Source organism: Akebia trifoliata, chromosome 7 (genome assembly GCF_017979445.1).
Source record: "Akebia trifoliata isolate Shusen 1 chromosome 7, ASM1797944v1, whole genome shotgun sequence".
Classification (NCBI taxonomy): domain Eukaryota; kingdom Viridiplantae; phylum Streptophyta; class Magnoliopsida; order Ranunculales; family Lardizabalaceae; genus Akebia; species Akebia trifoliata.
This window is the reverse complement of record NC_141381.1, coordinates 31,383,461-31,398,368: the sequence shown is the minus strand read 5'-3', so window position 1 is coordinate 31,398,368 and position 14,908 is coordinate 31,383,461. Positions and strand designations below refer to the sequence as shown.

The 14,908-nt window shown below is 35.1% G+C and overlaps 2 protein-coding genes across 5 annotated transcripts; one reads left to right on the top strand and one right to left on the bottom strand.

Annotated features, from left to right (window-relative positions):
- Positions 1 to 2,490: 2,490 nt before the first annotated feature.
- Positions 2,491 to 6,079, bottom strand: LOC147399049 (origin of replication complex subunit 6-like). The gene is made up of 11 exons (XM_086448457.1): positions 5,894 to 6,079; positions 5,319 to 5,481; positions 5,185 to 5,231; positions 4,998 to 5,102; positions 4,827 to 4,907; positions 4,119 to 4,230; positions 3,948 to 4,010; positions 3,745 to 3,832; positions 3,462 to 3,550; positions 2,818 to 2,914; positions 2,491 to 2,732 (listed from the first exon to the last, which is right to left on the bottom strand). Exons 2-11 carry the CDS (start codon positions 5,436 to 5,438, stop codon positions 2,653 to 2,655), a joined length of 882 nt encoding a protein of 293 aa, XP_086304583.1. The 5' UTR covers positions 5,439 to 5,481; positions 5,894 to 6,079; the 3' UTR covers positions 2,491 to 2,652.
- Positions 6,080 to 8,489: 2,410 nt separating this feature from the next.
- LOC147399048 (transmembrane protein (DUF616)) lies at positions 8,490 to 14,897 on the top strand. Of its 4 annotated transcripts, none has more exons than XM_086448454.1 (9): positions 8,492 to 8,671; positions 9,310 to 9,566; positions 9,669 to 9,767; positions 11,301 to 11,656; positions 12,498 to 12,709; positions 13,077 to 13,333; positions 13,445 to 13,623; positions 14,144 to 14,289; positions 14,418 to 14,897. In XM_086448454.1, exons 2-8 carry the CDS (start codon positions 9,350 to 9,352, stop codon positions 14,216 to 14,218), a joined length of 1,395 nt encoding a protein of 464 aa, XP_086304580.1. In that variant the 5' UTR covers positions 8,492 to 8,671; positions 9,310 to 9,349; the 3' UTR covers positions 14,219 to 14,289; positions 14,418 to 14,897. The 4 variants fall into 4 exon arrangements, with proteins under 4 accessions (XP_086304581.1, XP_086304580.1, XP_086304579.1 ...); XM_086448453.1 differs by having other exon boundaries at positions 9,300 to 9,566; positions 14,144 to 14,285; XM_086448452.1 differs by having other exon boundaries at positions 9,300 to 9,566.
- Positions 14,898 to 14,908: the final 11 nt, after the last annotated feature.

Sequence of the window (14,908 nt, the reverse complement as noted above, 5' to 3'; positions counted from 1 at the left end):
AGGTACTTGGGTCACTTCATAAATCTTGCTTCACAATAATTACAAAAGCTAACACTAGCCACCCTCCACTTGGCCTCGTTAGAGACTGTCACCGCTGCGATGAAGCACACATGGGATGGAGATTTTTTTTAGGATGACCCCCTCTTTACATCTCTCACCTTCAATTGATTGCCTTTTTTATCACATAGGTTAGGTAGGAGTCTCCTTTGCAACCTTCACCAGGCTACCAAAGACTCCGGAAAGGGTTTGAAAGACTTAAAAAACCCATAGGCAAGGAATTCCAAAAATCTTCACCAACTTCAATTGATTTTTTGGGGATTGGGAGAGCCGGAGAGGTATCCCTCACATTTGGTCGCCATATTTTAAAGAAAATGCTAGTGTCCCCAAAGGAGCTTTCTGAAAGAAGAAAAAAAAAAAAGGCTTTAGTTTAGAAACCCAGATCCTTCTTTGGGATGAATAGCTAATCCCTTGCGGATGCCCTGATCCCATGAGAAAAGGATCTCTGTTCGACAAAATGTCCATAATAACTATCATCAACCATTAATGGGATGGCATCTGATAAAAAACTTTACCACTGCAAAGATTTTGATACTCCTGTTTAAGCTTTCTATTTATCGTCCAAGAAATGTGTGTTGTTTATGATTCTGATTTTGCATTTCTTGCTGACTCAAGGTATTTGAATGGGAGATTGTTAAACACCCTTTTAAAACAATCTGACGTTTTAGTAACTCACTGAATTGTCCAACGTTTTAACACCTCACTAATTAAACCTCCATTTATAACATTGGACAGTCTAGCGAGTTACTAAAACGCTAGACTGTCAAGCTACTTAATTCATTTTTGATAATTTTAAAAAAAAATAGATTTTTTTTTTTAAAATATTAAAGTATTTTATTTTTTTTAATAATTTTCTTTTATTTTAATTGGAGTGTAATAAGTGAAAGTTGGAGTGCCAATAGCAACTCTCAAAATTAAACATATATTTTTATTTTCTTAGAAAAACACTCTCCTTACTTAAGCTTTGTAAGATTTTAAAATCTTACTATAGGGTTTTTGAGCTCAACTGGATAACATTGGCAATCCAACGAAACAATCGTTTAGATTTCATGGAAAAACTCAAATAAATAAAAAAAATCAATTTACAACTACCAAGCTTCCAAGGAACTCTTAGATTTAAAAATTAAAATTCAACAGTGAAAAATAATATTATTTTGAAAGAAAAAAAAAAAAAATTAATCTATAGAATTTTGTCCTCTACAATCCCTTGGCATCGGGTGAGCTCAAGGACCTTGGTAAGAGTTGAAATCTTACTAAGCAACTCTAGCCAGACTCTATTTTTTATTAGTAGGTGGACATACAACAAAATTTAGGATTCGTTTGCCAGGTGCCAACTAGCCTACTTGGTAAAATCTTTGGGTGACGATACCAAAGATCGAGATTCAAATCCTACTATCGTCGGGTTACTAAACTCATTAAATACAGGCTTATATGTAAGATTAAAAATTTATTATTACTGTAAAAAAAATGATTATTTTAAATTTATATTTTAATAATACCATACAAAATTATTTGACATACTGAGATTGTGTTTTTGTAATGTGGTTAATATCATCTTCAACCTTAAACCAAAAATGTTTCAACACAATGCTTAAATACCAAATAAAAGTGGCTGACACAAAAGGAAGTGATTCTCAAACTACTTTTTTGCCAAATCTTAAGACCTATACCACACTCATAACGCACATTCATGTTTTTCTTAACATCAAATAGTAGAGACAACAAGTGGCATCAAGGGTTATTTCACCCCTCAAACTGTTCTTTGTTTAATTTTTTTACTCGGAGAAATCAAAGACATTTTTTCAAAGATTAATGCAGGAGTGACCTCAAAGGGGGACACATGAGGGACATCTTGATGTTGTAGCGCACTAATGCCTGTTGATGCATTTTATCCAAGATACGAGTAAAACACATCTAGGGACATGCGCACGCCACCACGTCAAGGTGCCCCCCATGTGTTCCCCACCGAGGTCACTCCAGCACAACTCTTTTTCAAATGGGACCTTTCTCATTTACCAAGTTTGAATAAAAACATTGTTTTGGTCCTTGGCATAGGTATTAACAAAAGTCATCTTTCAACTCTTTGGGATCGTAGCTTCAAAATTGTAAAGCCAATTTCACCCGATCTGCCCAAACCAACTTTTACATGCTCAAACATTAAAAATAAAAAGGACTCCAAGGTGGTGTTGTGTAAAATAGTTGGGAACCATAGTACATCATGAACCATTACCAATTGTTCAACTGAAAAACTTACCATGAACCATTCCAAATTTGTTTTACAAGAAAGATGATTATTCAAAAGAAACAAAATTAAAGATATTTTTTTAACAAATTAATGATGATAACGAACAATTTTTTTCTTCTCATAGAATGAAGCACGACATGACCAGGAGGATAAGAACCATTTTTCATGCCACATAAGCAATGTAGGAAGAAGTGAAATAAACCATTATATACATGAATATTTTGAAGCCTGTAGTCATCTTAACAATGAAATTGAAAACCTTTCCGGAAAAAAAAAACAGAATTGAGAATGTCAACACATCAAAATCCACCTGAATATTGTATAGTGAATGAAAAAATACATGTTATATCTTATGAAGCTTCTGATGAGATCGTCTTGGGGACTCTCTTATCAAAGTTAAGCCGAGCTTGCTTCTTTTTCTTGCTGGGAACTGGTGAAAAATATCAGATTAAGATAGTGAACATGTTGGTAAGCCATAGACAAGTGCAGGGAAAAACAAAATGCACTTAGTATACCTTCTGTCTTGCTTTGGTTATTAGAAGCAATCACAGAGGATTTCCACTTCTCATAAGCAACTTTATCCATGCGTTTGTGCCTCTTATAGCTTGGAAGCTGCAAATACACGATGTATCATTAGGATTCACTGTCAATCAGAAACCTTGTATAGAGAAAATCTGAAACACAAGTTACTTAGACCACAATTCAGTTGAAAGGATATTTTGAAATGTAAACAGATACCAGTGCCAAGAAACTGTTAAGTTTTTATGGCGTTCTATACATCTTAACTCCCGTTAATTCCATTGGCAGGGAGTAAAACTATGAAAGGTAGAGTTGCCTTGCAGAAACCACCCAAAGGTTGGGGCAGGTGTTTATATCGTAGAAGGCACTTAGAAGAAAGAAAAACAAATAATGTTCATTAGGTATGTTTGATATATATTTCTTTCCTGTCATTTAAAACAAAATTATCATTGAGAATTAATATCTTACCCTGATTTGAAGAGAAAATTGTGGGCTTGAGAGCACAATAAATACAATTCAAGCTGTTGTTTGTTTATCAGTTTATTGTTTTTTGTACCTTAGGCTGGTAATTTACATATAACAACATTATCTCAAAAAAATAAAATAAAACAAAATAACAAAAGGTTGGCAGGCTATGTACCTCCAGTCCATCTTCATCTACCGAAGAATCCTCAGATGCATCACCATCTACTTCCCGCCTCCTCTTTCCAGGTAATGCATCTAACAATTCTGTTTATAGATATAAAAAAAAATTTAAAAAAATGCCCAAAAGAGAAGTAAAAGTTTAAATCCCCATGCACAAAACTAATTTTCTCCAAGTGGATAGAGTTGTTAAGGAAATATATCACAAGGTTGTACAAAAATGGATGGAGGAACATGAAAGGGAGATGATCGGCTACAATGTCAACGAAAATGATTATTACCACGGTGCCCTTTTACAGATTTTGGATCTTTCTTTTCTTTTGAAATCCCACAAACATCAAAGCAAAGGTCCTTCATTGAGTTTGAAATCTGCAATTATAATTCCAAACAAACCATATAAGCAAAAAAAAACCAAAGAACAAAGAAATAAAAAAATTATGAGATGGCAGAATAAAAACACCACTGGTAGCAGGAAAAGACTTACACTAGAAAATTCAGATTCTGAAGCTCCACAAAGCTCAATCAACTTCAACTTGTCTACTTTAAGCTATAAAAGAAATTAACATCCAACGTTAAGTAAACAAATGGTTATCCCAACCAGAAAAAAGTAGGGATAGTAATTGTATAAAGGGAGGGGGGGTGGAGCGCTGCCTACTTTGTGTCTTTTTGCACATAAATAGAATGCAACGGCTGTAAACACGGGCCTAGTGAAGTCTGCACTTGCCCGACGAGAAGCGGGCAATGCAGCAAGAAAGCGGTCCCTGTAGCTGAACATTAAAATCACTGAATTAATGACTAAGAAAAGTAATCTTAGTCTCATCCTCCAATCAAGATAGACACGAACGGTGAAATAGAATTTCATGTGGCCAACCCCAATATATGGGTTAATACATGCATGATGATGATGGTGACAATAATTGGTCGACTACCCATTTTCATATGGCATGTTAGGGTGGGCTAGACCATGACATCTGCTAACTGATCACTGAATCAGTTGAAACATTTCTAAACCATTGATCTTGATCATTTCTACTTTACTTTTTGGACTGAGGATTGAATGACTAGGCTGATTTTGGAACTATGGCTAATGTGAAAGTTGCACAAAAAAGTACCAATTTCCCACTAATTATACGACTGCTGACACATGAGCATTTGATCAAATATGTGATCCACAATGAATATCATTTCATTTGCAGATAAATACATAGACCTCGTGAACCCATCAATAAACAATTGGTCAGAAGACATGTTACGAAGTCTACTAAATGGTGTCAATCAAGTCCAATCTTGACGAAATCAAATAAAGTGGAACAACATTTCCATTGAAACTACATATGTGATTAAATGGAGAGATCAATCTTACAGAGATAATCCTTTCTGCACAAAAGGGATGAGCCTAACACATCCGAATTGGATCCCCAATTCTCTTACATCGAGCTTTGTCCTACAATGTAATTATTTCAAACATGAATTCTATTTGATCAAATTATCTAACATAACAAATAGAAAATTAAACTTGCACTTGCAGACTCACTTAACACCAAGACCGTTCTGCATTGCATTGAACGACCTATTGTATGCCTTCTCAGACATCCCACTCAACCTTATAGCACTTTGTCGATCAAATAGAGCCTGTGCTCTGCACCAATCACGTTCGATTAAACAATCAAAACCAAGAAGGTCTAACTAATCTATCAAGGTCATAAAGTGTAAAATCAAACCTCGATGCAGCAATCTCCAAGCAAATTATAGCTTTACAGACTTCTCCCTAAAATTAAGACCATTAAAAAAAAAATCATTTTTTGAGTAAAAAAAAAAACAAGTCGGATCAAATCAAGGAAAGTGAGAGACTTACAACTCCGATGATTGAAGAATCAAACTGCACGTCACTGAGTCGTCGAAGCTCCTCAGCCTTCCGGATTAAGATCTTGGCATCCGAAAGCCCTAGCTTTCTTGCAATGTCTGAGAGATCCATTTCACAAGTAGAATTCTAGGTTTGTTTGGTTCAACAGATGCCTCTGCATTTGATAAAGAGGAAGCAGATACCATGTCACAAATTCCTCATTTTGTTTTTTTTGCCAAAAAAATAAAAAACGTTTTTTTTTTCATTTAAAAGTTTATGAAGTATCCGGCAAACAACAACCATTGCAGCAGGAAAAATCCGTGTTTAATGCATTTTACTTCAAAAAATCTTGTTTAATTTGTTAAAAAAAAAAAGGGGGAATTTAATAGATATTCTACCATGAAAATTCAAATCAATCTGAGGTGATAAACTTCCGATTCATCTAATCAATTTATGAAAAAAAAAAAACGTACATCATATTATCATGATCAGAAAATCAAGTTTGTTGAGATCAGTAAGTTTTAACGACTAATCCCTATTTTTACCAAAATCAGAAATCTAAGAACAAGTGATAACTAGTAACAAACCTTGGAGACCAGAGCTCGAGACGAAACTACAGAAGAAAAGGAAAGAGTAGAAATAATCGGGGAAGAGTGTAATATAAGATAGAGCATATATGGCGGGAACACATTGGTTATTTTTCCTTTTGAATTCGCCTTCATCGTTCGCGCCCAAAACAAGGATGATTTTGGCGGACAAATATTTTGGATCCGAATCGACTACATGTTTTTTAAATTAGGTATCTCGTCTTGCCTTGGACTCGATTGGGACGAGTTGACTCGTATTGCGCATCAAACGCTCCACGATCTCTGCTTCACTATAAGCTTTGGAGTTTGGAGCTTGCATCATGGAACTGTTTAAAAAAGTCCACTACGAAAAATGTCCAAATCTAGGGCTAGAAATCTACAATCAAACAGGTTAATCTTATTTATTTTATAATTAAAATTTTATTTGACTGCCTCAAAAGTAAGACTGTCAATGGATCGGATCAGACCCAAAATTTGATCTATTCCAATCTGATGACTTTGAATCTAGATTAAAGTTTTGGATTCCGATAAGATTTCGATTTGATATCTTATTGGATCGGATCTAAATCAATCATGAGCTAATGTGATAATAAATTAGAATATATATAAATTATATTATATATTTGTTGAGGGGTCGGATTCGTGTGACAATGTCTAGGACAAAGATCCAAACAAATTGTTAGGACGGTAGGATTTGCTTAGATCCAACAGAAGGGATTGTTAAAAATCCACGTGATGAATTCAAGCACTTAAAGCTTTGAAATTTGCCAACTCCTCCCTGAGTCTTGAATGAACCCAACTAAAAAAAGCAACTTAACACAACTCCTCTTCTTTTTTCTCTTATCTTCCGTAACTCAAACCAAAACCTTAATCCTCATTGTCATCTCCATCCTAGGCAAGGGGCAACAATAACTTGGACGATGATTATGACTATAGCAACCTAAAATCCCTACCCCGCATCGTCTTTTTCACTCTAACCCTAATTCTCTCCATCGTTGTCATAGCTGCTCAGATGAACTCTACGACTCGTTCAATAGGTTTGTAATTGTGTATGTAGGGATGAATTGGATATATGGTTTGAATTATGCGAATGTAAAATTGTTTGACAAGCAATAGTGTTAGGTTAGGGTTAGGGAAGAGTGAAGAAGACGAGTACAATGTTTAAGGGGGAGAAAAAGTGAAAAGGAGCTAAGAAAAGTTTTGTTTATGATTTGGGGTTTTTTTTTTTGTCATGGAGAGGTAATTGTAAATATCGAAAAGATGTAAGTGAAATAACGAAGTATGTGATTTTAAACAAATTTACATAATCCACCATATGGAGATTCGATGGACAAGATCATTTGTATGGATCCTTGTCCAGATATTTGTCAAAGGATCACGACCCCTTGTTGAGATATAAAAACTTTACTTAGTTAGATTTTATATATAAAATCAGGTTTGGCCTGTTCCGGATCCGATCCAACTAATGGACCGGATCTGGATCTTAATATTGAGATATGATAAAAGACCCAATTTGATAAGAGTTCGACATGATACTTATTTGATCAGTACCAAATCGACCTCGATCCATTGATAGTCAACTAATGTGTCAAAATGGCATATGAAGGTGGGTAATGTCTCTAATCCCTAGAGTACGAGATCCCCACTATGGTGATACTAAAAGAAGTCTTGGTAGGTTTGTTGATACAACTAGGGATGCACATGGTTCAGATTCGTGCAAAATTGGAATCAAACCAAATACGATCGATTTTACAAATTTGGAACTGAACCAATCCAAACCAGCCTTGGTTCGGATCAGTTCTCATATTTATTATTTTCAATAGTACAATTAAAATAGTTAAAACTTAAAATTAAACAAAATGATTATTAAACAAAACATCAAGCAAAACATATAACACGTATAAACAAAGGGGTTTGAGACTTTAAGTATTGTTTAAATGTTTTTACCTTTTGTCTTTTAATTATGTTATATTATATATATATAAATTGATTTGGTTCTATAATACCCTTAATCTGAAATCGAATCAAATTAATCGATTTTTTTTTTAAACAATCCGTACATGAACCAAATCGTACTTATTCGAACTAATCTAATCTAAAAGACTTCGGATTTGTTCGGTTCTCGGATTTATCCAATCTAGTGTGCCACCCCTAGATACAACCACAAGGATTCACCTAAAATGTAGAATTACATGATTGTGAAGGATGTAAATGGGATGGAAAGGATATTATTAAAAACATCTTTGGAGTTAAGAGGTGTCTAAGAGGAAACATGGCTAAATTGGAGAGACATTACCAAGAAAGAGGGGGAGAAGAGGAGAAACGTTAAAGTTGAAGGGGTAATATTAAAAAAAATAAAAGAATGAAGAGACTAAAATTAGGGTTATTTTGAAAAAGAGAAAAAAAAATAAAGGTTAAAAAGTAAAATCTGTCCTCGAAATATACATTGTATATGGGTATAAATCTTACGCCAAAAAAGAGCGCGGGATGTAGATATAGTGATATACTATTGCAGGGGTAAACCTAATATTGCAAATTTTATAGGGAGGCTTCGCTAATATGCACTATACTATAAAATAAATACAATTTTGTAGAGACCTTGCCTCAAGTGTCTGACAAAATTAGACCGCGAAACACAAAGATATCGAAAACAAAACTCTAAAGATCCAATCCAACCGAACCGAGGAGCCACAGAAATGTAAAACTTCAAACAATCTCGATTTCAATTCGTCTCGACAGAGCTCAGATTTACAGTAAAAATGGTGAAATCTAATTCCGGTAGGTTTCCTCTCGCGCGTTTCTTCCGCACTCACTCTATGATTTATTTTCCCGATATAATTCCAGATCTAGTTCCAACTCCAAACCTATAATTCTCGATTGGAAATTTGGAATCATTACTTCCAAACACCGATCTGGATTTATTGATTCAGGTTTCGTTAAAAGAATATATAACTAATAAATTTTGGAGAAATTTTGTCTTAAATGGCTTATTTCTAGGAATAATTGAGTCTGTCGAAGTAGAATCTGATTTATGTTTTCGGGGAACTTATTTGTTATTTTTTCTGAGAAATTTTTTCCCCTACAGAAGAGTGTGATTTAGCTTAAATTAATATATAACTAATGAAATTTGGAGAAATTTTGTCTTAAATGTGTTATTTCTAGGAACCATTGAGCCTGTCGAACTAGAATCTGATTTATGTTTGGATTTCGGAGAACTTATTTGTTATATTTTTCCTACAGAAGAGTGTGTGTGATTTAGCTTAAATGAATATATAACTTATGAAATTTGGAGAAATATTGTCTTAAATGGCTTATTTCTAGGAATAATTGAGCCCGTCAAACTAGAATCTGATTTATGTTTGGATTTCGGTGAACTTATTTGTTATATCTTTCTCAAAAAAAAAAGTGTCCTACAGAAGAGTGAGCGTGTGATTTAGCTTCGGTGGAAATGTAGCAATGGCTCTTCACAGGCATAGCGAATTGTTACCAGAACGAAGAGACATCACTGGTTCGGTTATTAGGTCTCATGACCGAAGCGAATATGGTTCATGGGTCCGTCGAGGGAGGAGGTTTCGCCGTGTGTCCAAACAGAGGTTTACATTTTGGATGTTTTTGTTCTTGTTGCTCTGTTTGATTTACTTGTCCATCTTCGGCGTCAATTTGCCATTTCATGGTGAGATTTGATAGTTTATTTATATGTTTACATCTCTGAAACTCAGGCTTTAAATATTTATGGTGCGGGAGTATCATATTAATTACCTCTTGTTCACTGTAGGGAAAATAGAGGGTGACACTTCAACCACAAGGGATGAAATCCATGAAAATTATGGATTGGAGGGTCTGAGACCGCCAAGAACCAAGCATCGCAAGCAACGTAAGTGTGGTTGCTTGTACTTTATCTATGATTCTGTTTTGTCATGTGAATAGCTTTCCAATGAAATTCAAGTAACTTGTGTTTAAGGCCTTATTTGTCACCTAACTTGAATGGCCTTTTAAGCATATTTTCTTATAAAAGGCACATCTTCTTATAGTTATATCCACGGAAGCTTACATGTTATACATGTTATGTACGTGAACACCCTTGTGAAACTCACTAATAATTTGGTCAAACACCTATTGAGTACTTAACCAAACACCTTATATGCTACACCTTCCAAGACCTTGTTTGATAATGGCCATGAAGGGTAACCTAACTAAAAGTAGCAAATGTAAAGAAGATAAACAACCACACAAAGAAAAAAAAGTAAGAACACAATACCCACAACACAAGATTTTACGTGGTTCACCCAAAAGCTACTTCCACGAATGTATGAGCTTTGGAGCTCGATTTTACTATGAAGAAATTGGGCAAATCGATACAATGACTCCCTTTATCACTTAGATTCACCTTCTTCTAGATCTCAATCTTCCCAAACCTCTCAACCTCTCCTCTCTTGGGTTTCTTTCTTTCTTTACTCTCTTCTCTAGAAAAAGCTTAGACTTCTTACAACAAAAGAACAAAACCCTTTTTAGAAGCACCACATAAGTGAGTCACTTATATAAGTTACAAGCCCAACCCAAATTACCTTGGACCAACCCAACAATACACACACTTGGACTGGGCCTAATTGATTTTTGAGCCATACTTCAACAACATGGTATAAATAGTAGACATGGATCATCAGACAATTCTGTTAAATTTTATATGTTTACAATTGGGCTTAGAATTTGCCTGATTTCCCCCAACTTTTAATGGCACAGAATTCCAAATAAATGAACACGATAGAATGCATGAGATTGCACTATCACCACTCCTTGAAGGGTAATCCCTATCATGTCTAGTAATCTCTATGATTTTGAAAAATAGATCCGGCAATCCGGTCCTCTAAGATTTTACCTACCAATATAGGGATCGAACTGCTGGATCCATTGTTCAATTGGAGATAGAGATGAAGCCCCTGATGTCGAAGGAAAGGGAAGGAGTAAGAGACTTCATGGACTGATACCGACTTGGTTGAGTAACTCCACATCTAGATAAAATGATAGATAGGTATCCTCTGAGTTCAAACTACTATAGCTTTGTTTAAAACTGAATTGCTGGTTATGAAAAGGCTTTATAAGGAAACTTACCAACATATGAAGGAAACTTGATGAGATTATGTAATCCACACAGCCATTCCTAAGTTCTCAGGGCTATGGAGTGCACTAGTTTTTTATTGTCAAAACTTCATATGCAGCATTCTTTTATGATTGAAGATTTGTCGATCTTTTTTAATAATAAAGTTATGAGTTCGCACTTGTAAAATAATATGTAAGAAAAAATATAGATTTATGGTTTTTTGAATGTCCGTTACTCCTATCTATTGTATTTTTTTGTGGTTGGTGTCATACTCGTTGACTGTAAATTTTCATACATCAAATCTTTCAGACTTTCCTTGTGAGGTTGGATTTGTGGAGTCTGTTGATGATGTTGTTGAGCCCAAGGATTCCATGAATTTCACACATTTTTCACTTGGGTATATTAATAGAGAGGGGAAACCTTACGGGGATGATACATTCAAGCCCAGATTTGGTGGACATCAGACGCTTGAAGAAAGAGAGAACTCATTTTATGCAAGAAATCAATCCCTTCATTGTGGTTTTGTCAAAGGACCAGAGGGATACCCAAGCACTGGGTTTGATTTAGATGAAAAGGATAAGGAATACATGAATACCTGCCGCATTGTGGTATCATCTTGCATTTTTGGTAGTTCCGATTTTTTGAGGAGACCAACAAGCAAAAAGGTATGTGAATCGTCTTTATTAGAAGCGATAAAAATGGTTAGCTATTAGTTGTGGTTAGAAGCCTTAATATGATTACTGGACTTGTGATATGATGCTTATCTCACCGTTTCCAAAAGACTCTCTTCGACTTGCTTACATATGAGATTCTATTTTGATCTCTTTTTTTCATGTGTGTGCTGGATTTTCTTGATCCTAACTTGGGTACTTAATTCAACTATTTACCATGTCACGAAGTCCTGAAATTTTGATAGGTATCCTTAATATGTGATTTAAGCTTGAACCTTCCATTTCTACTATGTTTCTGAATTATGTCTTGCATTTCATGTTATCCTCTAGAGTGAGTCTTTGGTTTAATATTGTACCTGTTAATCGGTAGGGTCTACGCTTCATGGGTTGGTTAGCTTGGTTTCTGGATGGATGTTTACCTGTGTTTAAATGTTTGGGAATGTATTCACGGGCTTTTGTATTTTTTGTTAAAATTTCCACCTTCATTAAATATTTGTTTGGCTGATCTCATAACTATGTACTACACTTTAAAACATTGAACTATATCTTTTTAGTCACTTGACTCGTGTTTATTTTATTGTTTCTGATTTTCTGTTTCATTCTAATGTCAAATTTGGCTCTGATTATAGCAACTTTTCATATACCTAGCAAAAAAAATAGTAACTTTTCATATGAAGTAAGAATTGCATAATTATTCTTTTCTTCTTTTGCATTAGAAAACTGTACAATTTTCTTAGTTACAATATTTCTGTTAGGGAATCATTGTAGTGGGTATTTCTAAGCTCCTATGGCATCTTGTTTTAAATAATACTATTTCTTTGTAAATTTGTTGCAGATTAGTGCATATTCTAAACAGAATGTTTGTTTCGTCATGTTTTTGGATGAGCAAACAAAGTCGAAACTGTCTTCGGAGGGACAAGTTCTTGATGATAGAGGATACATTAGTTTATGGAGAATTGTAATTGTGAGGAACTTGCCATACATGGACATGCGGAGAACTGGAAAAGTGCCGAAATTTTTATCTCACCGTCTCTTCCCATCTGCTAGGTAAAATGCTTGCACTGTGTTTTTGAGCTTATTCCAGGCTTGGTTAGATCTCTTCAATAATTTTTTTTCCAAATAAAAAATAAATCATTGTGAAATATAGAATGAAGGCTGGGAAGTTTGCCACAATCTTACTGCCGTGGGTTCTTTTATTTGTGTGTTAGTTGATGGTTTGCTTATTTATTCTTTGAATAATGCTTTTCTTAACTTGTATTCAAGATTACTGTTGAAATTGAGCACACTGACTAATTATTTCCCCGAAACAACTGTAGAAGTTTCTTAGGTTTTATCTCTGGTTATGCTTTGAGTAGTTCTGGTACGTATATCTTTTACAGTTTGACTCAAATAATTGTTGGTTTTTTTTTTCCAGGTTTTCTATTTGGCTTGATAGCAAAATGCGACTTCACACTGATCCCATACTGATTCTCGAGTACTTCTTGTGGAGAAGGGGATCCGAGTATGCAATTTCAAACCATTATGACCGCCATTGTGTCTGGGAGGAGGTACTTCAAAATAAGCGTCTAAACAAGTACAATCACACTGCCATTGACGAACAATTTGAATTTTACCAGTCCGATGGTCTCACCAAGTTTGACCTATCAGACCCAAATATTCCTCTTCCAAGTTGTACGTGTCATAAGCATGCCTTTTTAGGTCTAGAGAACCATTTTTCTTTGCTTTTGCAATTTTATTTCTTCTAAATACCAAGGTTTAATCCTGTTATTACATACTCTGCAGATGTACCTGAAGGTTCCTTTATTGTACGTGCCCACACACCGATGTCAAATTTATTTTCATGCCTTTGGTTCAATGAAGTCGACCGCTTTACTTCGCGCGATCAACTTAGTTTTGCATACACTTACTTGAAACTGAGGAGAATGAATCCGGATAAACCATTTTTTCTAAACATGTTCAAGGTAATGTACGTATGAGTAGAAACACGCGAGTCTTTTCTGATTGTGTGTGTTTGTTTGTGCTTCACTAACTGGCTTAGACGACTATAAAAATCCTTATTTTCTCATCATATACTTCGGGACTAAATGATCTCATTGTGAAGGATACTGACATAAATATTATGCCACCATTCGTTTTGTTCTACCCTTTGATTGCAAGCGATATTATATTTGTTGAGTTTAGTTCCACATCGTACACTCATTGCCTTGTCTCCCTCCTTATAAGCTCCTAGGCCTCTCCACTCATTTCCAATTGGTTTTGAGTTGGACCTCCAAACTTATCATGGTATCAGAGCAAGCCTTTCTCTCCTCCACGTCACTTGGTTCATATCTCCATGTGCTTTGGCCCAGTTTGGACCACACGTGCAGGGGCATGTTGAGTTTAGTCCCACATTGACACTCATTGCCTTGTCTCTCTCCTTATGAGTTGGCCCCCCAAATTTATCAATATTTAAACCCTTTTCTGTTACATTGATTTGTGCAGGATTGTGAACGCAGAGCACTAGCAAAATTATTTCGGCATAGGGAAGTTGACTCATCTCCCAATATTGTACTCTGATCAATCAAAATTTTAAGCTTCACCAGAAGGTTGACCAACTCCTTTGCTTTGTTTGGTGCTAGAACGTGTAGGTAATCTTAAATTCTTTACTGATTGAGATTTTGTAAAATTCTTTAATTCAAGAATTGGCGGCTATCTTTGGGTTGATTTATATTGTAATTAATATAGATCATAACATGGTATAATTGTCTGTACACAGATCAAAACTACCTAAAATTTTTCCAAGGATCATTGAAGGCAGATGATCTACAGACTCGACAATATCTTCTCACATAATGGTATATGTTTAGAATACGATAAAGCAAGGACGAGACGAAGGAACGATAGCTGAATAAAGGACTGCGTGGCTCTTCCTTTGGAATCCCATCTCCATACTCTTCTTTGATGATCTCCAACATCAGATGTATTTTTTGGAACAAATACCAGATTTTTCAGATCTAGTTGGTTTGCTTGAGGAGGATCTTGTCTGTCCCTTGCATGTGTGTCTGCTGTTTGGACTAACATTTATGGTCTGGTAGATTCATTTTTTGGTGCCACGTAGCACATATTCTTTTAACAGTCTGTCCAATGTTTCTACACACCCTTCAGTGTAAAATGAGCTGAAAAACTTACTTTGATTGATGATTATCAGCCATTGGACTGAATAATTTTTCCTACAGAACTTAAATCTTTTTTCTTAATCATTGATCC

What these genes read in the sequence shown, in the direction of transcription:
- LOC147399048 (XM_086448454.1), top strand. Translation starts at nt 9,350, where the DNA reads ATGGCTCTTCACAGGCATAGCGAATTGTTACCAGAACGAAGAGACATC. An exon ending in GGAGACCAACAAGCAAAAAG is followed by an intron (nt 11,657 to 12,497) that starts GTATGTGAATCG and finishes AATTTGTTGCAG; the next exon opens with ATTAGTGCATATTCTAAACA. An exon ending in TTTTTCTAAACATGTTCAAG is followed by an intron (nt 13,624 to 14,143) that starts GTAATGTACGTA and finishes TGATTTGTGCAG; the next exon opens with GATTGTGAACGCAGAGCACT.
- LOC147399049 (XM_086448457.1), bottom strand. Translation starts at nt 5,438, where the DNA reads ATGGATCTCTCAGACATTGCAAGAAAGCTAGGGCTTTCGGATGCCAAG. An exon ending in GTGCAGAAAGGATTATCTCT is followed by an intron (nt 4,231 to 4,826) that starts GTAAGATTGATC and finishes TTTAATGTTCAG; the next exon opens with CTACAGGGACCGCTTTCTTG. An exon ending in TATGTGCAAAAAGACACAAA is followed by an intron (nt 4,011 to 4,118) that starts GTAGGCAGCGCT and finishes TTTCTTTTATAG; the next exon opens with CTTAAAGTAGACAAGTTGAA.